Below are 26,872 nucleotides of genomic sequence, written 5' to 3' on the forward strand. Positions count from 1 at the left end.
ACGGGCTGGGGCCGCCCAAGGTGCCCCGAGCGGCCAGGCTGAGAGACGCTCAGCGCGAGCTCAGCACGTCAGGCGCTGCCCGTGGCTCCAGGGGCTGCGTGTGGCGAGAGAGTTCGGATGCGCGGTCTGCAGTAAGATCCTAACGTCCAGTCCCTCCCCTCATAGCTTTGTGACACGGTTGCCATACGACCTAAATTACAGCCGGACGCACGCCGGCTCTCAGGCGCAGTTGTGGGCCTGGCGGTGGGGCCCAGCGGTTCCCGGGGGCACGGAGAGCGGGATCGGGCGGGGGGCGGGGGGTTCTGACAGAAAGGGTCTCGCGGGAAAGCAGGGGCCCCACCTGAGATGAGTCCCACTGAGGACGCGTTCGGTCGTGGTGCCGGCAGGGGCCCAGGTGGGCTGGGCAGCGCGTCCGGAGCGCACGCAGGAGCCCGGGGCTGCGGTACGGCTCTGGGGCCGCGCGCATCCGAGCTCGGGGCACGGTGTCCGGGCAGGAGGGCGGAGCAGAGGGGGGATGCGGACGTGCAGGGGCGCCGGTGCCCCCAGCACCTCCGTGCGTTTCCGCAGGTTTTGCCGGGACCCGGGCCAGGCTGCGGGTTCTGTGAGACTTTCTGATGTAGGAGAAACAGTCAAAACATTTTTAAGTGGAAATTATTCATATAAATGTGTTATTTTAGGCCTGAAATGCTGTGCATTTGCGGTGATAAAGGCAAGAAAAACGTGATATTGATAAAATAAAAACTATATATTGAAATAGAGTCAAACGTCTCATGTGTGGAAAACTCTTACTAGAAGTGGGTGAGGTTAGCAAGAGCCGCGTGGAGAATTCAGAGACATTTTCTTATACTTCTCACGTATGTAGAGTCTGAGTGTTGATTCATTGTCACATAGGCGAGTTCATTAAATCTCGGGGCTTTCCTCTGGCTTCAGGGAGTCGTCCTTCCAGTCTGATAGTCCCCACGGGGTCAGCTGGGCTGCAGAGGAGTCGGAGAGCGAGCTGGGAAGGGGAGGCCCGTGGAGACGGTCGGGAGGAGGGGCCCGGGACCTCAACAGAGCGGACGGCCCTGCCTGCGGGGGTCAGAACAGCACGGGGAGCGGGAAATGCACTTTCGGGCCGTGATGGGAAGACAGCTTCCCGTTGTGACCGAGGACAATGAGTACATGTTTCAGATACATAGGTTTTATTATTAAAGGGAGTAGAAAACATATTCTCGTTCGGTGAAAGGAGAGACAGTGGTCTGAACATTACACATAGTTCCTGCAACAAACACCCCCACATGACCACACGGAGCTGAGTTATTGAAACATGTTTTCATTCAACGCTGACGCCACCCAATGAGCGATGCGCTATGGCCTCTGTCGTACAGAAAAGGGCACCGTGACTCTGGAGGCCCCACGGCTGTCTGCAGCCACGCAGCGGGAGAGCGGCCGAGCTGGAGGAGACCCGCCCCCTGAGTCCGCTCCTGTGATGCTCGCTATGTGCTTGGGACGTGGGGAGCGGAAAACTCAGCTGCCGAACGCAACCTCGGCTCTTAGGGGAGAAGCAGCATTGCCCTGGGGCAGGCCAGCAGCGCCGTTACCTGCGGGTGCCCTGACCGCAGCTCTTCCTGCCCCGCCCCCGCGCCTCCGCAAACGCTCGCTCGCCCTTGGGAACACGCGGCCACACACGTGTGCTGTGCAGTCCAGACGAGCCTGTGGGCAGACGGCCGGGTTCCGTGCTCCTTGCCCTCCCTGGCCAGCGGAGTTTCGGAGGCACCTCCGCGGAGCAGGTGGCCAACACGTTACCCAGCCACCGCCGACGGGCCTTTAAGATATTATTCCAGTAAAAACGGTTTGTAATGAAGTCAGTACTCAGGGCGAGCACGTGAAACCCGGAGGCAGAACGAGAACAACGTGAGCTCAGGTGCATGAGTTTGCTGAAACCAAAGCAGATGCGCTGGGACTGGGGGAAGAGCTCCAGGTGTGTGTGTGTTTAGACGGCGCGTCAGTCCTCCCCAGCCTCCCGCCTCCTCAGTTCCCCTCGGGGCTTTGTTTCGGTACAAACAGAATGTGGTTCTGAGGGGTGTTTGTAACAGCAGTTTCAGAGGCCGGTATTGGAAGACATGGGCTGCATTACGGTGCAGGCTGACGACGGAACCTGTCTCGGCCTTTGTTGAGGTGACGGTGTCAGGGGCCGTATTTGTGAGTCAGAAAACTGAAGGAAAGGGGGGGAAAGAAGACACCGGCTTACTTAAAGCTGTTCAGAAAATTCTTTAAAATTTAGAAAGTATGTCATTACAGACCATGAGAGAATTTATTTAAGATTCTAAAGGATTACATATATTAAACCTCGAGTCTTTAATTTGAAGTAGCCAGTGGGTAAAAATGGGGGAAATAAAGGGAGTCTTAGCCCTGAACATTTTCCTGATTTGTCATTAATTTTCTCGTAGCCCGGAGCCCAAGTGGTTTACTGTAAATGAAGATGAACAATATAATCAGAATGTATATTGTCTCCATTATCCATTCTAATAAGAAAAGTGGGCACACGGGTTGGCATGAGCGGGGGGACGGGACTCAAACCCGAGGGGACTTTGTGCTCCGATGTCTGCAGGTGGGTGACCGGTACTGTGTATGTCATTTAGACGAGAAAGTGTGTACAATGAGTTATGTTTTCTTAAAAACTTGCTGATGGGTTAGCCTTTGAGTTAGGTGAATGTTGCTTAATATGCAAAATATCGCCCGCCTTCTATAAGTAAATCTAATATCCTGTTTGGAAAAAAAAACAACAAAAAAAACTCGATTTCTAGTTCCGGAAAGGAAGGAACTAGAATGCAAACCGGGGAGACCAGTGAACACACAGGCACGTCAGACCTGCAAGCGCACGGTTCCCGCGCCCTCACGGCTCCCGGGTCCCTGCAGCCCAGGAACAAGGGGGGGAGGGCAGGGGGTGCAGCCTCAGCAGACGGGGGCCGGCCAGGGAGGCGGACGGTTTGGACTAACTGCCCAAGGAAAACCTTACATGAATCTGAAAAAGATCAAGAGCCTCTAGATGCAGCAGGAAGCGACAGGAGAGAAAAGTCTCAGTGATTTCCAAATTAAAATAGGTAGACGTTTTTCATTCTCTTTTTGATCAATTTCATTTACTTGCTTAAAAAAATCAAAGCAAACAAAAATAAAGATCTTCAGTTTCCTTTAAAGACATTGAGTTATGTCAAGCGTAGCTCCTCAGCTTCTAGGAAAACGTGGCCCCTCCAGGCCTACAGAACCCCCGGGAGCAAGGAGGGGGTGGGGGGCGGGGAATCAGAGCCGGTCCCACTGACCGTCCTGTGGAAATTCTACCTCGTGCGCCCTGAAAAGTCCGACGGGCCTTCACATGTCCTCGCTGACGAAACAGGACGGAAGTCCGGCCAGCGTGAGTGCAGCCTCGGGCAGGAGGGGCACCTGCGACCTCGGACGGAAAGGGCCGGACTTCTGAGAGCAGGTTTAGCTTAGAGAATTAGTGCTGTTGAGCGAGGTAAGTTGCAGGTTACACATATACATATTTTTAACTAGGCATTAAAACAATCTTCAGCGACAGTGCTGTGTGGCATGTGCAGGAGCCCCCGCTGCCGCAGAGGCTGCGTGTGCCGGCGGGACCTGCGCACACGTGGGCACCCTCCTTCCGTAGCCGATCAATAGCGCCTCTTCTGCAGACGGTGACAAAGCGCACAGGTGCCCATCGCTGTCCACGTGGACAGGTGGCAGCTCAGATCGCGGAGTCTGCTCTCCTGTTACGTCCCCCGAGTCTGGGAGAGACACGGTTGGGACGGGACTCCAGTGGGCCCCCCGTCCCCATACCGCTGAGGAAGACAGACAGACCCGGGAGGTGACAGCCAAGGGCTCCCCTGAGGGGACTGAGTCACGGGGCCACATCGGTGGCTGTCGCATCAATGACGACCGCTCAGAACACAGCACACGATGGAGCCGTCTCTCTTCGAAACACAGGACGGGGAGAACGGGAGCCCCTCATTCAGAGGCTGGGTCCCCGCTGCCCTCAAGTACAACCCCCGTCCTGTCCTGTGCTCAGGACTCTAACTTGTCACTTGCACAAAAGCAGGGTTCTCGGTCGCGGACGGAGCTTCTGGAACCTCACGGTGGACAGAGCAACGGGGCCGTGCCGCGGTCCCCGCCCGGGAGGTGAGAAAGCCCCACCAAACCCGACAGGAAGCTCACACAGGCTGGCGGCCAGTGACTCCAGCGCGTGCAGACACGGGGGCTCACGACGGGACGAGACAGAAGCGGGTTACGCACACGGTTCTCTCCGACGAGCTGGGTGTGCGGGGGAGGCGGCGGCAGGGCTGGCGGAGCGGGCGGGCCTGTCGCCGGCGCTATGTCACCTTCTGCAGCTCCTGCCGCAGCCAGGCTGGCAGCGGCTGCCCCAGTCGGTGCAGCAGCCTGGACAGCCCCACGTTGTGGTCGCGGTAGTAGCTGGACAGGAAGGCTCTAGACTGGGGAGCGAAGGGAGGAGGAGACAGAGGAAGGTGTCAGCTCACTCACAGGACGCGCACTCTGCCCTCCCTAGGAACGCGTCACGGTGTGTGTCTGCGGGTCCCCTCAGATGCCGCCCGCTTGCCCTGTTTGCAAACACGTGGCAGGGGCACAGCTGGAGGATAAGACTGGCTGCCGGTCCAGGGACGCGGCTCTGCCCCCCGAGGCCCGATGGCACGGACTGGGCAGGTCTCCGCCGGGAACTTGGCAGGCGGGTCTAACGCTAAACAAGAAGGTGGTACAGGGCAGAGTCGCTGCCAATCTGCTGACATCAGCTGGGAAAACACACACATCTCCGTTAAATCTGGCCCCTGTCTGTGAAACTGGGCCACAGCATAAAAATAAAGAGCGAAATCAATAATCAGAAAACCTGCAACTTCTGATTAAGAGAATAACTGGTAACATCACAAAAGTATCTTCGATCGTTATTCAGGACCAAATGGATTTTCAAAAAGTCATCAAGAACTTTCTACCTCAAAGATAGGCTAGGGCCTCATGATAAAGATCCCTCCGAGGGAGTTTCTCGGGTCTCACGTGCCTAGTCAGGCCCGCACGATGGCCTCTCATTGGATGAGTGCGTCAGAAAAGCCTCATCAGCCCTGGCCGGTGCGGCTCAGTGGACTGAGCGCCGGCCCGTGAACGGAAAGGTCACCGGTTTGATTCCCGGTCAGGGCACAGGCCTGGGTTTCGGGCCAGGTCCCCAGCTGGGGGGCGTGCGAGAGGCAACCACACATGGATGTTTCTCTCCCTCTCTTCCTCCCTCCTGTCTCTAAAAATAAAAAATGAAAGAAAAGGCTCATCAGATATGTCCCTGGTCTGAGTCTGTGCTTTCTTCCACTTCCGGGTTTTCACTCAGCCCACGCCCGACCCAGGCAGCTCTGGTCACCGATGGACGACAGAAGGCGGTCACTCACCGGTCCAAGTGCAGGGCCAGCAGCGCACCCCTTGCTTCCGTCCGGCCAGAGCTGCCCCTCTCCCAGCTCCCCCCCCCGCACCCCTTCCCGTGTCCCAGCACAGGGGAGCCTCTTCCTTCCGACGCCCCGTCAGCAGCCGTGGGGTCTCCTGCAGAAGTGGGCCCAGCACGCCTTCGCTTCCCCGGGGACCGTGCCCCAGGCCCTGCCCTGAGGTCCTGCCCTGGAGCCAGCCTGTGAGCCCTGCGCCGTCTGGAAGCAGCAGCAACATCACACCGACGTCTTGCCAATGACAGTGACTGAAGTTCAAAGTTCTAGGTGAGGACCTCCTGGGCCTCTGCTTCCACGGTGACAGCAGGCGCCCGCGGTCCCTGCGCTGCCCCCGCGCCCTGGGAGAGGCCCTGCGGGTCCGCGTCCGTGGGCGGCCCCCCGCTTCCCAGTCCTAGTGGCCTCCTCACGCCTGCTTTTCTCCTGAGACCTTTCCTGCCCTTTCGCCGCGTGTACCGCCTGGTGGATCCTGTTACAGCCGGAGACCGCAGCCCACTCTCCCCGTGCAGGGAGCCCGGCCCGTGACCTTGTCCTGTCTCCGTGACCCCGGGACGTAATGAGGAGGCCTGTTTGTCTGTTCCTGCTGCTCCTGCCAGAGCTGCCTGGCACGGCCCAGGACATGAGGAGGCTTTGGGCCCCCCCCAAGGACGGGGCCGGAAGGAGCCCCTGTGAAGGGAAGGCAGAGCTGCCAGCCTGGAGGCCACGGGAGCCGTGCGCCCCTTTCCCGCCCCCGCCTTGCGCGTCTGTCCCATCAGGCTGTGCCCGAGTCCCACCCTTTCATCATTAAGCAGCGAGCCAGTGGTCGGTCACGTGTCCTCTGAGCCCCGGAGCCGCTCTGGCAAATCAGCCAAACCCCAGGAGGGGTCGAGGGCACTCGGAGCCCAGCCGGGGGTCAGGAGCGCAGGGGCTGGGAGTGGGGATGGGGGTGGGGGAGGGGCGTCTCGCAGGACTGAGCCTGCAGCTGCGCGACCCTGTGCGGCCCGCGGGCGGGTGCTGTCAGCAGCGACACTGCAGGGCCCAGCGGGCGCCGCGCACTGTTGGCGGCGGTGGGGACCCCTCCCGCCACGCGGGGTAAGTGGTGTCCCCGCTGCGTGGCTCAGCCCTGTGCCCGGGGCAGGCTCTGGGTGCGCACCTTCAATACGTGATTATCGTGCTTCCGTGTTTTATCCCGAAGCACTTGTTCCGTGACCGATGTGAGTGCCTGACACACGGGGCAGGGGTTCCTGTCCAGAGTTTAGGCTTCAGTTGTACCCCAATGGCGGCCAGTGTCTACAGCTCTCTCCTGATCACTGTCTCTGCCAGTCTGTCTGTCTGTCTGCTGATGGCATGGAACTACTGACAGCAGAGAGCGAGAGCAGCCACCGGAAGCCCGGTGCTCTCACTCGCGGGGACCCAGCCCCGGGGGCGCGTTACCTCGGGGTCCATGGGCGGGTACTTGCGGCCCTTGCTCTTCCCCAGGCACTTGGTCCTGCCCCCGTCCAGCAGCCGGCACCAGAAGCCCTTCTGGGGGTCGAACCTACGAGAGGCAACCGTGGGCGCGATCAGAAGGGGCGCACGGCGGCAGCGACGCACAGATCGGAGCACGCAGCTGCCCCCGCAGGTGCGGGAGGCCCCCCCGCCCGGGCCCGCTGCTTCCGTGCCGTTCACCTCACTTCCGCGGAGACCTCCGGAACCGAGGGAGAGTCTCACTGAGATCGAGGAAACTCTACGTTATTTTATAGTTCAGAATACTTCTACTGGAATGAAAAAGACGCAAATCTGCAGCCAGAATGATTAAGTCCCATGTTCTATGGATCAGGGGCCAGTCACCCAAAGTGCAGGCCCTCACAAAGGACCTTTGGAACATGTATGGACTCATTACTGTGCCTTTCCTGTGTGAACGTATTGACAGACTTCTTTGGAACCCTCCAGTGGCACGTGGGGCGGGGCCAGAGCAGGGCCACAGTGGCGGGCACACAGAACAGTTTACTCTTGTGCTATTATCTATTAGTTACTGGATTATTCTCCACACAAGCAACTGTAAAGCGACGTTTGCCCACCCTGTCTACTAACATGATAGAATAATATAATTCTGTGCGTACACACGTGAAGTAAACTTTCTAATTTGGAAGAATACTGTTTTCCTTTACAGCTGAAATGTGTCTGCCTTTCGAGGGGGAGATTAAAAGTGTAAAATGGAACGCATTCCCTTTGGGGGCAGCGTGCGGCGCGGCCGTGCTCATGAAGGGGGGGCGGGAGGCCCCGCGTCCTGTGCTGAAGGAAGAGAGAGGCTCCCAGCAGGTCATCCCGGCCCCGATGCTCCCAAAATTCTGGCATCGTTTTGCTCCCACGATTGCACAAAGTTACAAAAGAAAAGACAGGTGAGGTCTCATCAACCTGTTTACACTGAGAATTTAAGCAATTTCAAGGAAGAATTTGTGTCAGGCTGAGCAGACGGCAGAGACGAAAGGAGGAACCGAACAGGAAGGGGAGGCCAGGCTCGCCGCTCTGGGACGCGTGCCTGCACGGGGCGTGCGCGTCTGCGGCTCAGCAGGTGTGTCCGGGGCTGGGGCAGCAGCGCGGGGCCGCAGCGTTCGTCAGCTGCAGAGCCTCTGTTGCTCTGGGCCCGTGTCAATGCCGGGGCACCTGCCACTGGGCCTCCGCACACGCGTGAGCTCGTGCCGGGGCAGGGACACTTCCTTCCCAGGTCCTGCCCCTCCCGTTGTTAGACACGTGGTCCTTGGGGACCGGGCTGTCCTGGTCCTCGTTATCCATTAAAATGAAATGCAACCCTGACAAGCGGATGAAGGGAAGATGGAACCATCTCCCGCCTGGCCTTCTCTGTCGGCTCCTTGCAGAGAGCACAGGCCTTCTCAAGTCCTTGTTCACTTCCTGAGAGGAGGAAGAGCTCAGCCAGCTGGGCAGCGGGAGGGGCAGCCGGCCTCACGGCGCGGACCCACTGCCGGCGGCCGCCCGCCAGGGAGAACCCGGGACGCCCGCCGCGGGGGAGCAGACTCACGCCAGGGCTGCAGAGTAGTTGTAGTGGGGAGACACGCCCAGGAACTTCTGCACCTCGTCCATCACCGCGGCCGGGTCCGACCTCAGCTGCTGCCCGTCGATGATCAGCAGCTGTGGGTCAGAAGGAGCCGCTGCGTGAGCAGCACTGAACCGCAGAGCAAGCCGCCTCCCCGGGCCCGGTGGGACATCAGCGGTGTGACCGGCGGGGACACGTGTCCCACACACAACACACGTTACAGTTGGTGGCTCCTGTGTCTCTAAGTTAATGAACAGGGCCGACAGCGTCGTCTCTGACCCTGGAGGAGCTTGGCTGTGAATGAGAAATAAGCCTGGGGGCCCTGCTGACTCCGGGGTGCAGGGGGAACACAGGTGTCCATCTGCTGCGTGTTCTGACAACCACCCAGCCCTGAGGCCCGCGCGCTGACCCGGGGCCGGGGGCCGAGACACGGCGGGGGTGCCGGTGCCGACGCCCCGCTCCCCCTCACACACCGTGACGAGAACTCGCGCGCTGGCTGCAGCCTGACCTGGGGAGGAAGGACACTGTCCCCAAGCCCCTACTTCCTGTTCTGTCCCCTGTGCCTAGAGTGGCGCCAGCACGCCCCAGGGTGACAGTCTGATGCACGAGCGGCCGCCTCCCTGTGCCGGCCCCACGGACAGGTGGCACGCGGTGTGCACGTGGGGTCCCGCAAGCGCACACCAGCAGGCAGCTCTCTTGTCACGAGAGGGACTGCCTGCAAGTCACGGAGCCTCCGTGTGAGGACTCACCCCCCGGGGACCAGCCGCTGCCCAGAGGGAGACCCCGAGATTGCCTTCATGCCACTCCCCCAATTTTAATGCCATGATTGACACTGAACGTGAAAAGTCCACATTCCTGCGGCAGGTGTGATGGTCTTGGATTACACATGCTCCCCGCGTGACGTTAATGCACACGTTCCGCCCATCAGTGTGACATGATTGTGACGTGGGCAACAGAGGCCGTGAGTTTCAGGGCGTTACCTGCGAAGCCGCGAAGTAGCCCAGCCAGCGCTCTATGTGGACCGCGTACCAGCCGGGCAGGAGGCAGCGGCGCTGTAGGGCCTGCAGCTCGGCCGGGGCCCCGGGCCCAGTGGTGACCACTTCGTAGAAATTGAACCGCAGGGCCGCCGGGTCTTCATGGGACCGCTGGTGCTGGAATGAGACAGGCGGCTGTGAGGTTAACGTTCCCTGTGGCTGCGTAGGCTTGTGTGCGTGTTGGATATGCGTCTGTGCGTGTTGGGTGTGTGTCTGTGCGTGTTGGATGTGCGTCTGTGCATGTTGGATGTGCATCTGTGCGTGTTGGGTGTGTGTCTGTGCGTGTTGGATGTGCGTCTGTGCGTGTTGGGTGTGCGTCTGTGCGTGTTGGGTGTGCATCTGTGCGTGTTGGGTGTGCGTCTGTGCATGTTGGGTGTGTGTGCGTATTGGGTGTGTGTCTGCGTGTTGGGTGCGCGTCTGTGCATGTTGGGTGTGTGTGCGTATTGGGTGTGTGTCTGTGCATGTTGGGTGTGCGTCTGTGTGTGCATCTCCTTTATCTCACAGCAGTAACACGAGTGGCTAGCTGGCTTTAGGATAAAAAACAGGGGGGAGGCACAGCTATGGAAGCCCAGGCCTCGCCCCGGTGCAGACTTGAAGCAGACCCTTCTGTAGACGTGGGGGTCGTGCAGACCGGCTCTGGCCGTCTGCAGATCCACAGCATTCGGTGCAGGGAGAGAGGCTGAGCGCAGGGGTTTCCTTCCGGGTCTGATTAGAAGCGAGAGGCTATTGGGGGCCAGGCAGTCACCCCAACGGGAAGAGATAGAAATGGGCAGGAGGAGGCTCACATGGTGTGGAGCTCGTGGACTCGTGACAGCTGCCTCCATGGGCTCTGACACTTCCCCAGGGTCTCCACGTGGCAGGGTGAGAGGGACAGGGCATCAGACGTCTGTCCCCGATGCTCGTCCGTGTTGCATTCACATGCACGCTGCCCCCAGTCCTTCCCTCTGCTCCCCTCTGGGTCCCCTGCACAGTCCCTGGTGCTGCTCCACAGCTGTGTTCTGGTGCCAGGTCCTGAGTTTTTCCCAGCAGACAGACCATGGGGTCATGCACGGAGCCCACACAGCAGACAAGTCTGCATGGATGCAGCCTCAGGAGCGCTCCACAACCCGCTTCCCAGAATACAGCAGAACTGCAGACAGGAAGCTGTGATGCAAGCCCTGTCTCCAGAGAGGTGGGCATTGGGCAGGGGACAGCAGCCGGCGGGTGCAGCGACTGGCATCTGTGTTTGACCAGAGGGACGTGGCGTTGGCCACGGCAGGGAGGCCGGGAGAGGCCAGCTCTGAAGGATGGGAGCTGGGAGCTAAAATCAAGTGGGAAGGATTCTGACGAGCAGGAGGAACCGTGGGGACTAAGAGTAAAATCACTGAAGCAAGTGTGAGTGAGGTGCGTGGGGGTGGGGACAGAGGCCTGGCTCCTGCCAGGTGCCCGGTGAAGAAGACCCACGGCAGGGCAGGGCCGGCAGGACGCGGGGACGCAGCAGGGCAGAGCCGCAGGCCTTCCATGTGAGCGAGAGAGCAGTGGCCAAAGGGCAAAGACGAGAGGAAGCGGTCAGTGCTGGGGAGGACCGGGCTGGCAGGCGGAACCCACGCGACTTCCGAGGTCTGCTGTCGCGGTGCAGCCACCGACACCCGTGTGTGTGCGTGTGGCCTGTGGCTGCATGGAGCCCGCACTTAGTTAATACAATGCGTGGCCACACGCTTTGAACAGAGCAGCCCAGACACGCCAGGGGCACGTGAGTGCGTCCTGCGGCCCGGCAGCTGCTCCGCTCCGGTTAATGCCGGCTTAGCACCAGCGTCTCCTTATGTTCCTGCAACCGAGAGGGTCGGCCTGAAACTATGACCAGAGCCACAGAGGGACGTGGCTGAGGGGAAACTATCCCCGTGCGCCCCGGTGAGGCCCGTTCTAAGGACGTGGGGCCACGGGCCGGGCAGGGGAGGCTCCGGGGGCCCTGAGTTGCACCTGCCGAGGTTCAGGGCCGTGGTGGTTACGGAGGGGATAGGACCAGCTAAGAAAGTGGCTGCGACGTGGGACGTTTGGGAGCCCCGCACTTAGCCATACGGCAACAGAAGAATTAGAAAAAGAACTCCTTTCAAACGTGTATGTTTAAAGAATTTACGTCAAGAAGCAGGTGTAGGTTCTCATTAAAATGGTTGAACCTGTGAGCCGAAGAAAACAAAGGTTCCTATGAATCTGCTCTTCGCAGTGACCATGTTTTCTGCCAGAAAAATGCGCAACGTGGCGTCCAAGTATTTGCATCCGGAATTTTCACGAAGGCTGAACACATCGCTGCTCTGGGCACAGTTCGGAAGAAGGAGGCTCACCTTGGCCTCCGGGGTGAGTTTTCACAAGGGGAGAAGAGCGCACTTCTGTGTCTTGAAGGAGACACTGACCGTGGATTCCGGCCACCAACGCTGTGCCCCCACCCCCCAGCGTTCCATCAGGGACCCCGCCCCTCGCAGCCCCCAGGGCGCAGCCGTCCTCTGAGTCGCCAGGGAGCGGTAGCCCGTCCGTCACCACTGGTTCTGGGTAACACATGTTTATTGGAGAAATAATAGTGAAAAGTCAACGAACAGTCATCGTCCCCCGCTCCTGGAGCGCTCCCGGCGGCCTTCCTTACTTCGGCGCTGGCTCCTGAGAGCCAGAGACACATGCAGATGCCCATGGACCCGCGTCACCCATGAGGCCGAGACCCCCGGCCCCCGTCGGCCCTGAGCAGGGACCTCACAGCCGCCTCCTCTGGTGGCCGCCTCCCACTCCCTCCTCTTCTTCACCAGACTCACCAAGCCCAGCTCCTCAAGCACAGCCCTGCGGCCCCAGACCCCACACGGCGCCGCTTTCCGGCTCTGATGCGCAGATCTGTCTCCTGCTCGGTCCGGTCCCGGCTGGGCCAGCGCACCATGCAGGTTCCGCTCGGCCTGACCGAGGTGCCACGTCACCCTCAGGGCTTGGTCACACCGACAGCCCCCCCCCCCCCACTCCTGTCTCCCGGGCGGCGACTCCTTCCCCATGGGGGCGCAGCCTCGCCGACAGTTCTTGGCCCTGTGGCGGCGAACACAGAACCAAAGCAGGTTTCCCGGAGGCTGACAGATGCGCTCACGTCGGCTCCCACGCTTCCCAGCCGCGTTCCAATGAGATGGTACAGAACGGAGTGAGGATATTCGGGGTTTGCTGTGCCTGGTCACCGTCCGGTCACCGTCCGGGAAACCTGACTCCCCCTGAGTGAGCCCTGCTTCCACCAGGTGCTGGGGATTTCAGCCCCGGAGCGTCCCTGGATACCCCCGCCCCCACCCTGGGCACCACCCCCCGTCTTTGCCTCGCACCTGGTACCAGGAGTACGCCCTGTCCGAGGGGTCGATGAGGATGGTGATGATCTTGGCCTTGGGGACCAGGGAGGCAGCGCGCTTGGGGGCTTCTTCCGAATGGAAATAGTTGGCGCTCTTTTCAAACAGGAAGTCACTGGTGATGTTGGCTGGTGTTGGGAAAAAGTCCATGTACCTGAGGGCAGAGAAGGACCACCTGAGGTCTCAGGTTTTCCCTGCCATCCCTGGACATACACGGATTTGTACATTTTTACATTCATTTCTACTGACTCCTAAGTATTGGTGTGATCATCGTTGAAGTCTTGGCTATTCTGTGCACTCTGAGTTGTTCACATGAATCTTTTGGGGTGTGCAGGGGGGGCGGTTAGACGAGGCCAGTGGGCCGTTGGGAATAGAGGGACGACCCTTCAGGCATCAGGTGATGCTCTGTGACAGCAAAAGCCAAACCCAGAGGAACTGAGCTGACCCCTGGCAAACAGCAAATGACTCCATATTGCTAAGTAAGTACCTTGAAATAGTAGACCGATGCCTGCAAAGCTGAATGCAAATATCCCGCACTGAGGCTGGCACTTGCAGGAGAGGGAGGTCAACGTCCGAAGGGCTATGAGGACTGGACTGACGCGGCCGCTGCTGCCCTTAACCCCTGCGTGTCTGTGGTGGGCGTGACCGTGAACACAGGAGCGTGTCTGTCTGTCTGTCTGTCTGTCTAGGTGACTCAGGGGTGTTCCTGCCTGCAGAGTGGCAGCCCTCGCAGGCCCCCCCCCCCACAGGTGGTGGGAGCATCCCTCTGTGTGGAATCCGTATGTTTAGAGGCTGACACAGGGCGAGGACTTAATGGCGCGTGGAACCCTGACCCTCCCGGCTCACTGGCCTCTGCCCCTCCGAGGTTCTGGAGCTGAGAAGGGGCAATCCAGAACGCACAGGAGACACCATTTTGCTCTTCCGCCTTTGATACTAGGTTTTCCCCAATGTGAAGGGGGGAGTGTTTCATCCTGATTCCTGCCTAACACCTTGCATTTCACTTGAACTCACAGATGCAACTGGGGCTCTGCATTTAATAACTTGCCCGAAATTCCAAAATCCATTTAGTCTTTTTACAGTTGGTGGTGAGACCCCAGGTGTGGAGGGGGCTCCTCTCAGCGGCTCCTCCCAGGAGCACACGGGCCTGTGTGCCTGCCCGCTGGGGCCCTCTGCGCACCGTACAGGGCAGGATCCTGGGGCCGGCTGGCAGCCGCCCCGCACCACAGAGGGGGCGCTGAGGGGACCGTCCTCGGGCCCCTGTATGCCTGGGGCTGGGCCTCAGGGCCCTGACCTCCCAGCAGATTGGGGTAAGTCTAGGAAAAGCCCCAGAGAGAAGACCCGTTCCAACGTCAGGTTTATTCTATTCCGTTTCAGGAAAAATACTGTGATTTAAATATTTTTCACAATTTAGCCAATGCATAATATTCCTTTTAAGGGCTTGCATGACGAGCATTAAGATGGTTTTGGAAACTCCGCTGTTGGCGTGACAAACAGCAGCGTTCACGGCCCGCGCAGCCAGTGAAGCTACGTGTCACGGAGCGGGGCATGAAACCGTCCGCCGATTTCTTTGTTCCCTTGGGCATCGTTGTGAAGACAAATTATGTATTTAGTTAAGACATTCTAGGCCCAGCGAGATAATGTGCTTCAGGAGAATGTTAACCATTCTTACGACCGATGCTCACGGGAAGCAGCCCGTGCCGGTCACCCTGTCCTGTTAACTTATCGGGGGACGCCACCCTGACCGCGCCGTCCAGTCACATCACGGGCCACACCGACGAACCGGGCCCTCGCGAGGGGTTCGTTTCTAACTCGCTGCGGCGGGTGCGAGCGCCACCTGAGCGCGGACACGCGTGGGGACGGGGGCGTGCGGGGGCGGGGGCGGGGGCGCGCGGGGGGCGGGGGCGCGCGGGGGCGGGGGCGGGGGCGCGCGGGGGGCGGGGGCGCACGGGGGCGCGGGGGCAGGGGCGCGCGCGCGCGGACGGGGTCCCCTCACCAGTCCACGCCCCTGTGGTAGTTGCTCCCGCTGAAGAACTGGGGCTCCTCGAGGGCGCGGGCGCCGGGCGGGCTGCTGGCGACGGCCGGGTGCATCAGGAGGAACAGGGCCAGGGCCGTGGTTCCTGGGGGGCGGGCGCGAGAGCGGAGAGGGCGTTACTGCGGCGGGGGTGTCAGCGCTTTGGAGTCGGCGTTCCGATCAAACCCGCGAGGCCGGCCCACGTGACGACCGCCCAGGTGGCTTTTATTGTCTTCACGCTTCTGTTGGCCGCACAGCCGACGGGATGTCAGCACAGGTCGGGGGAGCAGGCGCTTCTGCAGCCGCGGGAACCTCTGAAATCAGCGTCAGGCCCCCTGGGGGTCGGGGGGATCCGGCAACCAGGGCGTCCAGCACCACAGCTGAGCCTGGTGGGTCCCCAACTATTACCTTCAGGTCATTGAAATAAAACCCAGCTGCCCAGCAGGCGTTGGCTGGTGCCTCTCTGGGCACATCCCTATAGCAACATTGGTGATGACTCCTGACCAGAAGCCACCTCAGGTGGCCCCCCCCGAAGGTGTGTGGGCTTAGGCCACATGGACAGGCACGTACAATGCAGGGAGACAGGCCCCACAAGGAGAGAAGAGCAGGGAGTTTTCCAACACACAGGAGAGTGGGAAGTCATGGAGGGCTTCCAGGAGGAAGTGTTCTCTAAGGTTGTACATTAGCCTTACAAGAAATATACGTGTTCCCTGAAAGGTTAAAAGGGGGGGGGCAGGGTTCTGGAAGGATGGCCCCTTGGGTGTCCCGCCCTGGCAGCATGTGGCGATCCAGTCTGATGACGGAGCTGAAGAGACCGTCTGACAGAACTCCGAGGGGACCCACAGTCGGAGGCCCAGGGGCTGGCACTGGACCTCAGTGGCCCCGGATGCAGGCGAGATCGGGGGCCGCCGCAGAAGGGACGCGACGGGACGGTCCGCACAGCTCTCACCAGCCCAAGCCACCCTCGGGAGGAAGCTGTCCCTCAGTGACACGCTGGCCCCAGGAGGGCTGCGGACGCGCTCCACGGCGGAACAGCAGTGACTGGGGCCGGGGGCCGGGGGCCAGAAGGCTGTGAGAGCACCGGCCTTGTGCTCCAACGCCCCTCGGTCACGGGGGCCCGCGCTCCCGCTGCCCTGGCGCTGAGCTCGCTGCCTCCTGGCCGCCTGCCCTGCGTGCTGCCAGGCTGGGGTGCGGGGAGGGTGAGGCAGGGCGGCTGCGGGTCTCGGGGCACCGGCTCCCGGGGATGGGAGGCAGGTCACACGTGCAGACGGTGGCTCCTGGTGGCCCGGGAGGGCACACGTTGACGCCCTTGAGATCTAATTACTAACCCAGAGGACTTTGAAAAATGAACAAAGATGGAATCAAACCACATAAACCGAGTGGAAGTCCGGGAGTCAGAACCAGCCAAGGACTGAGCTGGGGGGGGGCGGCGGGGGACGCGGACGTGGTGACTGAGCAGGCGACAGCCGTGCGAAGAGCTGGCCCAACCTGGTACTGAAAATAACGGGCGTCCAGGAGGGAGGCCATCTGGGCGGGAACGGCGTTCTGCGGGGGAGCGAGTGGGGGTGGGGAGGCAGCCGGGAGGGAGCAGGGACCCCAGACAGGTCCTCCCTGAGCATGCTCCAGGACGGCAGGAAGGACGAATGTTTCTGTGGTGACAATGAAGCGCCTGTGTGTGTACGCACCCACATGCCCGCGTGCACCCGTGTGAATGCATGTGCGTGTGCATGCACCCACATGTCCGTGTGCACCCATGTGAATGCATGTGCGTGTGCGTGCACCCACATGCCCGCGTGCACCCGTGTGAATGCATATGCGTGTGCATTCACCCACATGCCCGCGTGCACCCGTGTGAATGCATGTGCGTGTGCGTGCACCCACATGCCCGCATGCACCCGTGTGAATGCATGTGCGTGTGCATGCACCCATAGGCCCACGTGCACCCGTGTGAATGCATGTGTGTGTGCATGCACCCACATGCCCGCGTGCACCCGTGTGAATGCATGTGCATGTGTATGTGAGTGCACCCGTGTATGTGCATGTGTGAACACGAGAGAGGGATTGATTTTTGAGACACACAAGAAAACAGGATACAGAGTTCACTGCCCTGCGATGTTGAGACTTGAGAGATTCACGGTAAAGACAAAGACGTTTCTGAATTATTGCTGAGCATCCCAGTATAAACATTCTGTAACCCTCACTCAGGAGCAGGGACACATGTTGGGCCACCCTGACGGGCACAGGATTATACGCACGCCCACCCCGCACCCCGTAAGTGGGAGCCTGTGTGTCTGTGCCACCTTCATGCACCAGGAGCAGCCGGGACAGCAGGGCCCATGACACAGAAGGGGGGGCCCTGCGATGGGGGGTGTGACCCTGTGGCTGGACGTCCAGCCGGTCAGCCATCAGATCCAGGGCCACAGCCTCTGCACGTGGCCTGTGCTTCACGATCCCGGGTTCTCACTCATTTTCACCCAGAGTCGGAGGCAAACGCTTCGTGGAGGAGGCGGGACCGGCCTGACCTTCGCACTCTCTAAGAGAAGCTTCATTGTCCACCCCACACACCCCCTCTTCGCTTTCTCAGGGGAGCCGGTCTCCCTGAGAAATGAGTCGCCCTGGCCTAGAGGCGTCAGGGCCGAGCCAGTGAGCTTTGAGAGTTAACCCTTTGGGGGTCCTCTCCGACTCTGTCACATCAAATTCGGACCCGGAATCATGAGGGGCACCTCTGCACGCATGGAGTCCCAGTGACGAGGACTTCACCGAGCCTGGAGCCCCCCGGGGCGGGCCCTGCTGCTGGGGCTCAGCCTGGAGAAGTGGGGCCCGCGCCCTTCCAGGGCCACCTCACAACTCGGCCAGCGGTGGCCAGAGGACCGCGGTGTGTCCTTTCCATCCTGGTAGGGCAAGTTTTAAAATCTAAAAGTGCAGGTTGTTGTCTTTATAAATACAAACAACAGGGAGGGAAACACTGACTTACACAGAGTTTTCTAAAGGAACGAACCAGGACTAACGCTCACGACAGATGATAGAAGACAGGCCTTTAAATTAAACTCCCAACGTGATTTTACAACGTGGGACGGTTTGATTTCTCGGGTAGTCGTTCCCGAGTTCACACCGCTGTGGGGAGCTGGTAGGAAATTAATGCTCATTCTGAGCAACAACGGCACCCGTGACAGATCAGACCGGGGGGCTGTGCTCGCTGCTGTGACGCAGGTGACGCTCCTGGGGGAGGAGACGTCTGCGCTGATAGCCAGCCGCCTGGAAACGCTTGCCCAGCGGCCTGCCCGCTCTGCCACGCACAGCCCCGCGCGGGCCGGGCCCGTTTATCGTCACCGCCTGCTTGGGCTGTGCGTGGTGCGCTCGCCGATGCGTACGCTTCTCGTCCAAGCGGCGGATTCGGGATATAGCAGCTCAGGAAAAACTTTAATTAATCAGCGTGTGAGCAACATGCACAAAACGGTCACATCCTGAAGAAAGGAGAAACCATTCCGATTGGAAGTGTTGCCCAGGGGCTCACATAATTTCACTCCCTCGTGCCCGTGTCCTGCAGCGCAGGAGGACACGTGTCTGGTGGACCTCCGGTGCCTCGGGAAATGGGGCTGGGCCACGGTTCCACCGCAGGGTTATTACAAAAAGCCACCAGAAGTGGTAATTAAAAATCGAAGAGCAGAACATACACTCAAAGCGTCAGAATCTTGGCATCTGCTCGACAGTTTTAGAACCTGTGGCTGAGACTGTGGTCCCTGAGCCTGGGCTGCAGCAGTGCCACGCGGACCACGCGGGAAGCCGGTCCCGGCAGGAAGGGCGGCAGGTGGGACCCTGTGGGCGTCTGCCACCCCAGGAAGCGAACCAGCCCACCGCCGCCGCGGGACGACCGTCCACGGCAGAGAGGTGCCAGCAGCGCCCTGGCTGAGTCTCACCTGTCTTCTGCGGCCCGATGACAAGGAACCTGGGCAGATGGCCACACGTCTTCTCCCGGGACCAGATGTCCTTGTGCCGTTTGTCGTCACATGGGTTCTGCCGGGAGGAAGAACAATGAGCTGCGTGCGGTGCAGTGGCTGCCCCGCGTCCGCAGGGACGGGTCCCGGGACAGGAGCAAAGGCCCGCACACCCTAGAGCCGGGATCGCCCCGGTTCTGGCTCCAGTTCCCTGATGTGCATGGCACCTCCTGCCCCAGAACGAGAACCGCCCCAGAGACAGTGAGGCTGAGGCACAAGGCAGCCCCCGCCTGCCGGGCCCAGAGCCTGACAGACCCGTGGCTCCCCGCCCGTCTGGTGGGAAGGGTGCCTAGGAGAGCTTTGGTCGATCCCCAGGGGAGCTGTGCAGCATGAGCCCCTGGGCTCTGCAGCAGGGCACCCTAGGGCCAGTGCACAGGGGCTCCTGCCACGCTCCTGGGCCCCGGAGAGTGGCCCCCTCTCTGCTGAGCACTGGCCAGCCTGCGGCCCTGGATGGCTGGGAGGAGCCGCGCTAACTCTCCCGCCCTCGGCAGACAGCTGTGTGAGCATGACGTGCGTGTCCGTCTTACTGAACCGCTGCGGTTTCAGACTGTCCGCGTCCCAGCGACCCCGCCTGCACGCTGAGCCCACGTATTTCTGAGCACTGGTCCCAAGAAGCAAGGAGCTGGTGTCAGAACGAGAATCAGCCCACTGCTTGCTTCGTGCTACGTGCCCGCGTGACCATCTCCAGCACGTCCTCCCGCGGATCAGCACCCACTTCCCTCCCGCCCCGCCTCCCCCAGAGATGCCGGGTCACCTGCCAGAGAGGGTCCCTCTGCTCTGGGAACAGCTCGAAGTACTTGTGGGCCAGCTGCACGGGCGGCAGGGTCTGCAGCCTCAGGTTGGTCCAGCTCTGCACGAAGTTGGCCAGGTTCACGAAGGTGTAGGAGCCGAGGCGGTCGTTCCCGTAGTTGGACAGGTGGGTCATGAAAATGCTGATCTGGAAGATGCGTGAGAAGGACCGTAAAATACCGCAGGCAAAGGCTCGAAGGTGGTGAAGAAGCTTTGAGGCCGTCACCTTGGAATGTCCAGGGAAGCACGATCGTCATTCGAGGCGGTGTTAGGGACGGAACTGCATCCCCCCAGTGTGACTGTGCAGAGACACAGCCATCAGGGGGGCCACCAGGTGGCACCCGGACCCAACAGGGGGCTCCCTCTCTGTCTCTATCTCCCCCTCCCCCAACCGTGCACGGAGAGGAGGCCCAGTAAGGACACAGGCAGGCGGCAGCTGCCCGCGGCCAGGAAGAGAGGCCTCACCACAAACCGGACGGGCCCCAGCGTCTGGGGCGAGAACAGACGTGTGTGTCCGAGCCGCCCGGTCGGCGGTGTCCTGTTGGGCAGCTTGTGCAGACACACACGGGAGGGAAGCCACACGCTTGATTTCTACGCCAGACCTCACGCGTAACGCACTCTGAAAATGAAGACGGAGGCCGACCCCATCACCCAAACTGTCTCACAGAATTTGGCAGCTGACATTGTTTTTCCTTTTGCCTTTTTGAAAATAGAAGACAAAGTGTCTCTGTCTGTAGGAGAACTTGTAAAACCCAGGGAAGTATCAGCTTGGTAATGTAAAGATCTTTTTCTTTTCACTTGAAATGACAGAAGGTAGATTATTTGGGGCGTCTTCCATGAAAACGCCTGAGACGATGAATTACAGGATGTGAGGAGAACATTCCAACCCGGCCTGGAAGGCAGGTTCGCTGCTGCCATTCTCCCAGCCCGTCTGCCCCCTGGGCTGCACCCCGCGCTTCTGTCCTCAAGGTCAGAAGGGAAAGGCTATAAAAAAAGTCTTTACATGGCTAGTTCAGACAGAAGTTTAAATCACATGCCCCAAATGCCAGGAGATCAAATGTTCTTCTTTGAGATTCACGTGGAATGTCCGGGCAGGCCCAGGGCACCTGTGTCTCTGAGGTTTGCATCGGCCAGTGTCTGTCCATCTGTCTGTCTGTCTCTCACCCTCTCGGCAGGACTTGACCCCAGAGTTCCTGGACTTCCAGAACGTACCATGGTGTCAGTAGCTGGTGACCACAGAATTGCAATTGGTCTCGAGAGAACTCTGTAATCAGCACCAAATAATATCAATCTGACCCCGGTAACTATGCATTTCTCTCATGTTACTATGGCAACTGAGCCCTGGCTGGTTTGGCTCAGTGGATTGAGCGTCGGCCTGCGAGCTAAGTGTCGCTGGTTCGATCTTCCAGTCAGGGTACATCAGAGAAGGAAAACTCTGACTCCAAAAAACCTCCGCTGCCTTGCGGCATACCTCTTCAGGGGAAAGGCTAAGGGAGTAAACCCCGACAGAAAATCCGGAGCCGGAGTCCCTAAGGCGGTTTGACATTGTAGTCAACACCGGCAACTCCTGCGGCGCACCTGAAGCCAAGCTGTATCGACTCCGTCTTTCCCTTGGACCCTTCAGCTGCGAAGAGAGGGGGGGTCTGCTGCATGGGCAACAGCAGACCCTCCATATCACCCTGCCCAGGCTCTGTAGCTTCAGCTTCACTGGAGAGGACACTCCAGCGTCATCGCAAGATGTCGATTCAACACGGGAGGAGACAGATACCGTGTCACTCCCGAGTCGGACTGCACAGCCATTCTCGGCGGTGCAGATAGACTCTTAAGAAGCTACACCATCGTCTCTCGAGACGGACGGCTGCCGACGACGACGACGACTATGGCAACTGAGTCATGACAGTGGGAGGACTGTGCTGCTGGATCCGTCGGAACCGAAATTGTTAGGAAGATCCCGGCTGTGGGCGGAGCTCCTGAGCGACACCATAAAGTCCTAGAAAGCGGCCACCTGCCTTCCCGCATGGTTATTTCAAGATGGAAACCAAGGCACCTGTGAGTTTCTAAAATCTGACTGAAATGTAACTAAAAAGCACTCCCTGAAGAGAATCGCAAAGATGATTTTGAGGCCGCAGCAGGTGCATGTTTTCGTTTCCTCGGGGTGTGAACGTCAGGCCGGCCAAGAGCACCCGGAAGACGCGCTCCGAGTCACCGACCCGCAACCTCCCAGGCGGGGAGCCGGCGTCCTGAAGGGGAAGCAGACTCCGCGCCGGGCAGGCGAGGAAGCCGCCGCGGAAGGAGGGGGGCCGGGTCGGCACGCTGTGTGGTTCTCAGCAGAGCCGCGTCTCCCCTAGCGTCCCCTGGCCGAGGCGAGAAGTGGCCGGTGGCCATGATGGCGCTGCCGCCCCCGGGCGGGCAGGGAGTGCACCCCAGAGGGTGTCCGTGGGCTGCGCTAGAACAGGCCGCTGGGCGCTGGGCTGCCGTGCACGTCTGCCTGCGGACGCGCCTCTGGGGCAGACCAGGCGTTTCCTTTCAGCGTTTCTGGGCAAAGAGCTTGTTAAAGAAACGCAGGCTGTCGCGAGTAAGACAGATCCGCGTGGAGGGGTCCGAGGCATGACTACGGGAAGGCACGGAGCTGTGAAGCAGCCGCAAGCACAGTCATTCGCTCTTCACGGACGTGACGGGCCGCCGCGTTCACCAGGCCGCGCAGGCCCCTCGGCTGTCCTGCCGCTGCGCCCACTCGGATTCTTGCCCTCAGCGCCGTCTGGAGGCGGTGCGGCCGGGCCAGCGGTCACGGGCGCCGCTGCTGGACCTGGAGTGGCTGTGGCACAGACGAGCGTACTGACTCAGACGTGGGCTTCATCCCTCCTGGGACAAAGACAGGCGGGGACAGCGGGCACAGTGGGGACAGTGGACGAGTTTGGGAACCAGACAACGGGGGCTGAGCTCAGCCGGCTGCCTGCGAGAAGGTCCTTGAGGTCTCCGCCCCCCTGCAGGCGGGCCTGCCCCACACCCATCTCTGAGCTTCTGGCCACATCCCTCCCTCACCCCCACCACTCTCGACGGCGATAACCCGATGGGAAACCCGTCTGAGTTCTCCCTCTCGTCCGCTGCTGACACAGAAACCAGCCTCGAGGCTCTAGGGTTAGTTCTTCACGAGAAGGAGGAAGCAAACGGGGTTTCTGGAAGCCAGACGCAATGCGCACCCCACTCGAGAGGGTCGTGACCTGTGGAATAAACTCATTTAATGATGAATCCAAAGCGCCGGGAGAAAAGAGGTCGTATTCACAGTAATGCGTAAAGCGTGATAACAGGGAATTAAGCAAAAATAGCAAAACTCTGTGGAAACATGGGCATAAGTGCTGTGTTAGTGGCAAACAGCCCACGTCTTCCGCGGCAGGTTGGACCGTCCGTGGTTTTGTATAGATTTCCCTTTGCCTCTCTGTGAGCCGCTCACGTACAGAACACAGGAGGGAGGAACCAGGGAAAAATCAAACCAAAAGCAAGGTCTCCTTTACCCACAAAATGCAGCGTGAACCCTCCACACGGAGCTAAAACGTTTCCAGGTGCCGGGACAGCTCCCTGCTCGTGGGACAGACACAGGGTCCTTGTCAACGGGGTGGTGTTAACAGCCACAACCAGAGTGCCAACCACAGCTCCTTACACGGAAATTTAAAATTACTTTTTAGAGCATACATTTTCCCTTGAAGTACACATGGAATATTTGTAAACAGTGCCTTCAAAAGCAAATCATTTACAGAGCAGTCAGGGCCACGGTTCGGAGAAGAAAGCCATGATGGAGACATGAGATCCGACTGAAGAAAAGCGCCTCCGTGGTGCGGGAGGTGCTGGGTGTGCTCTGGGCCGTGGCCGCACGCAGCCAGCGCTTCTGCAGACTGGTGGTGCGCGCCACGCTGGCTTCCACCCCGCCCTCCGCGCTCTGCCGCGGGCTCCGGGCGGGAGGAGTCCATTGTGTTTAAAAGCATGTCCGTTAGCTGTTACATTATTGATCAGGCTCTTAGTTCCCATCAACTGTGAAGGTCAACGGGGCGGAGGGAAGCGTCCCTGCGGCCCCGCCGCCGGCACTGGCTTCCTGCTCCTCCTTCCCCTAGAAGGCAATTTGGTGGCTTTATGCTGTTCTGAGGCCAGGCTGGAAGCACAGGAAGCTGCCGGGGTCAGGGGGAGCATCGCGGGCAGTGTGGACGCCACTGCCCTTCCGGGGAGAACACGTGCCGCATGGCTGCTGGGCGAGAATCCGGGGCGCCCCCGACACCCCCTCCTGATTCTGATTCTGCTTATTCACGTTCTGAGCAAAGCTCACGCCTGCCGTCAGCCTCGACTCTAAGGCATGAGCAACGTGTGGCCCATCTGTGTCCGGCAAACCTTTCTGTTAATGAAACATAACAGGGACACGCTTTCAGAGCAGCAGCTCCCTGCTGGGAGCGCGAGCCACTGGGGACTGGGGATGCGTGGCCTTTGGTGAAGGAGAGGCCTGCGGATCTTGAAGAAAGTTTTAAAAAACAGGCCAAGGGAGAAGGAGCGGTGAGTGTGGTCCTTCAGTGCACGGAAACAGTTTCCCCGATCGATGCCCTCTCTGGGGTCTGTTCATCCTGTGTGTGGGGGGGGGGGCGGGGGGCCTGCCCGGATCCTGAGCCCCGCTTCCCTCACACTCCCGGCCTTCGAGTCCCGGGTCGGGCAGGAGGCAGAGCTGCAGCGAGGACAGCAGGCAGAGGTGACCTCATGTTTAAAAATAAACTCTGCTGGACCACAAAGACCAGTCTCCTGTCACCGCATTAGAAATATCAATAATAGTGTGGCGTAAAAGCAGGTTCCCATAATTAATAACCATAATCAATAACTAACACGGGAATAAACCCTGTGATTCACGGACCCACAGTGGTAAACCTACCCGGTATTGTTGTACATAGAGGTATATTTTGGTGACACATACAATTGCTTTGTTCTACATGGAATTTTATCCAGTTCTTAGAATTTTCTATAATGCACAGCACTATAGAAAGTCAAAGTCAAAGTCGTCAGAGAATACCTGAATGCCTTGCAATCAGTCATCAATAATTCTTTTTAACCTGCTCTAGACAGACCCGGGAGATGTCTGTCTGGCTGTTTGTTTCTGTGCTGCACATAAGACGTGTTTCTGAGAATCATCTCCTGCATCCGCGCCTGCGTCGTCTCTCTGCGGGGTCTGGTCCAGGTGCTCCCACGCTGAGGTGTCCCCACGCTGAGGTGTCCCCACGCTGAGGTGTCCCCACGCTGAGGTGCCCCCACCTGCCTGCAGAGCTGCACGGACCCATCGTCCAGGCCGGCCGTCAGTCACCGGCTCGCTGATGGACAGATGGGGGCCGGAAGCTCCACAGTCAGCTTCAAGGTCCCCAGAATTTGCAACTGGCCCCAGACAGGCAAGCGTCGGGAGTCAGGGCCACTGCCCTGCGCCTGGGACCGCGTGGCCAGTTTCCTGGCCATTCCCAAGCATTCCAGAGTCGGAGCACCTTTAAATACGTCCATGAAGAAAACTTAGAACATTCTATTTCATATTGTTCTTTGTGCAGGAGAAAAGTGAAGTGAGTTAGGAGGAAAATCACGCCCGGCGGGGCACATTCATTTCCGGCTCCGACAGTCATGGCGGCACCGCCTGATGAGGCTCCAGACCTCCCGACTCTGTCGGCGGCCGCATGCTTTATGTGGCAGCGTCGGGACCTGAGTGATGGTGGCTTGCCTGGTATAAGCGGTTCCACCTCATCCATGATTAAATGATATTTCTTCCTGTCTGAACAAAGATTATATTGAAACTACAGGATGGATTCAGCACCAGGGAAATACCTGTTCATCTCTGATGGTTGGAGCGGAGCCGGGGAGCATCAGTACGTGATGAGGTCGGGATGGAATCCGAGGGAAGTCGGAGGACGTCGTCTGAATGTTAAGTGACACGGGCCTGGTTGTCCCGTGGAAATGCCACTCACACGGGCCCCTGTGACTTGGTTGCCGACTGCGTGATTCGATTGGGAAAACAGGTTGGTGACTGAGGAAATGAGGAAGCCCCGCTCCCGGCAGGTTGCTGAGTCGAAAGGCCTCCTACGCAGCCGTGGCAGCTCGCACGGGGTCAGGGGGTGAGACGCAGCCCAACCGGTGTTTTCCTCTCAGGGTACATTAGAAAAATAATGACACCTCAGAATGCGTAAGGAAATAGGATGTCAGCAGGAGTCAAAATTAACAGCAACCAAAAGAACGCTGGAAACGCACAGACGCAGCAGAGACGCTGGGCACTGCCAGGGCGCTGGGTACGTGAGAGGGTGACAGGCGCTCACGGAGCCCGGACGCGGGTGCAGACGCGGGAGGAGCGCGCTGGTCTCGGGCCGCGTCCCCGACTGCAGGGCAGGCGGTGGGCGCTCTAAGCCAGACCGCACACGGTGACGCTTCAGGTTCTGCGATCCTGTCGCCCCCTTTGGGCAGATGAACTCCCGCGGCAGTGAGAGGGGACAGTACAGTTGTCTGTCTGTTTCCAAGTGTCTTGGGGGGGACGTTCTGGGCTGTCCCCCACGTACTTTCGGAGCATTCAGTGGCCTCAGAGGATGCAACCCCGCCCGTGAATCCAGGAGCCACCTGCAGTTCACCCTGGAGACCCCGCCCGTGTGCGATCTGGCAATCACGTGTCTGCCTGTACACGGATGACGGGACTGTTTTCTCTTCCCCAACGTCCACCCCTGAATCTTCCTGTTTCAGCTCAGTCTTTTCATGATCACATGTCAAGTTCTCCCTTTCCTCTGACCTTACCCTCATAGAACCAGTTTTATAATGTTGGTTTGTAATATTTAAAATTAAACCTACTTTGTAATTTTTTTTAATGTCCCACCAGGAAAGAGCTCTACTTCAGGTCTCGCTGGATCAGAAACAGATTCTTCGCATCAGACAAGGCCCCAGGAGCAGATCCCACATGCGATGGCACTTCTGTTGGGATGACGTCAGTGACGAGGAACGTGTGTCTTGACGCAGCTGGTACGGTCTTCGGGCAGATTTTATCTCCCCTTATCTGACGTGTATCCTTAGGGAATGCTGAAACGATGCCACTGTTTTCTTTGGAAGCGGTCGTGGGTTTTCCCTGACTCCGTTAAACTCTGTCCCGCTAAGTTTCGGCCATCGTCCCCAGGTGCTCAGGGAAGCGGGATTATTAGCGTCATCGTCTGGTGTAGGTGCCACTCCACCTCCCTCACCCAT

The 26,872-nt window shown here is 59.4% G+C and overlaps 1 protein-coding gene across 1 annotated transcript in view; it reads right to left on the reverse strand.

The window, feature by feature from the left end:
* Window positions 1–2,780: 2,780 nt before the first annotated feature.
* The window catches only part of NDST4 (N-deacetylase and N-sulfotransferase 4), an 80,581-nt gene continuing 56,489 nt past the window's right edge, over window positions 2,781–26,872 (reverse strand). Inside the window, exons 6-13 of the mRNA XM_090288585.1 lie at window positions 19,614–19,796; window positions 18,782–18,878; window positions 14,847–14,970; window positions 12,833–13,007; window positions 9,459–9,629; window positions 8,464–8,573; window positions 6,879–6,981; window positions 2,781–4,466 (exon numbers count right to left, since the gene is read on the reverse strand). Coding sequence (XP_090144711.1) covers window positions 4,347–4,466; window positions 6,879–6,981; window positions 8,464–8,573; window positions 9,459–9,629; window positions 12,833–13,007; window positions 14,847–14,970; window positions 18,782–18,878; window positions 19,614–19,796 — 1,083 coding nt within the window. The 3' untranslated portion in view covers window positions 2,781–4,346. The remainder of the gene's footprint in view (window positions 4,467–6,878; window positions 6,982–8,463; window positions 8,574–9,458; window positions 9,630–12,832; window positions 13,008–14,846; window positions 14,971–18,781; window positions 18,879–19,613; window positions 19,797–26,872) is intronic.

The sequence above is a fragment of the Furipterus horrens genome, unplaced genomic scaffold, assembly GCF_987537825.1.
Source record: "Furipterus horrens unplaced genomic scaffold, mFurHor1.1.pri manual_scaffold_10, whole genome shotgun sequence".
NCBI lineage: Eukaryota > Metazoa > Chordata > Mammalia > Chiroptera > Furipteridae > Furipterus > Furipterus horrens.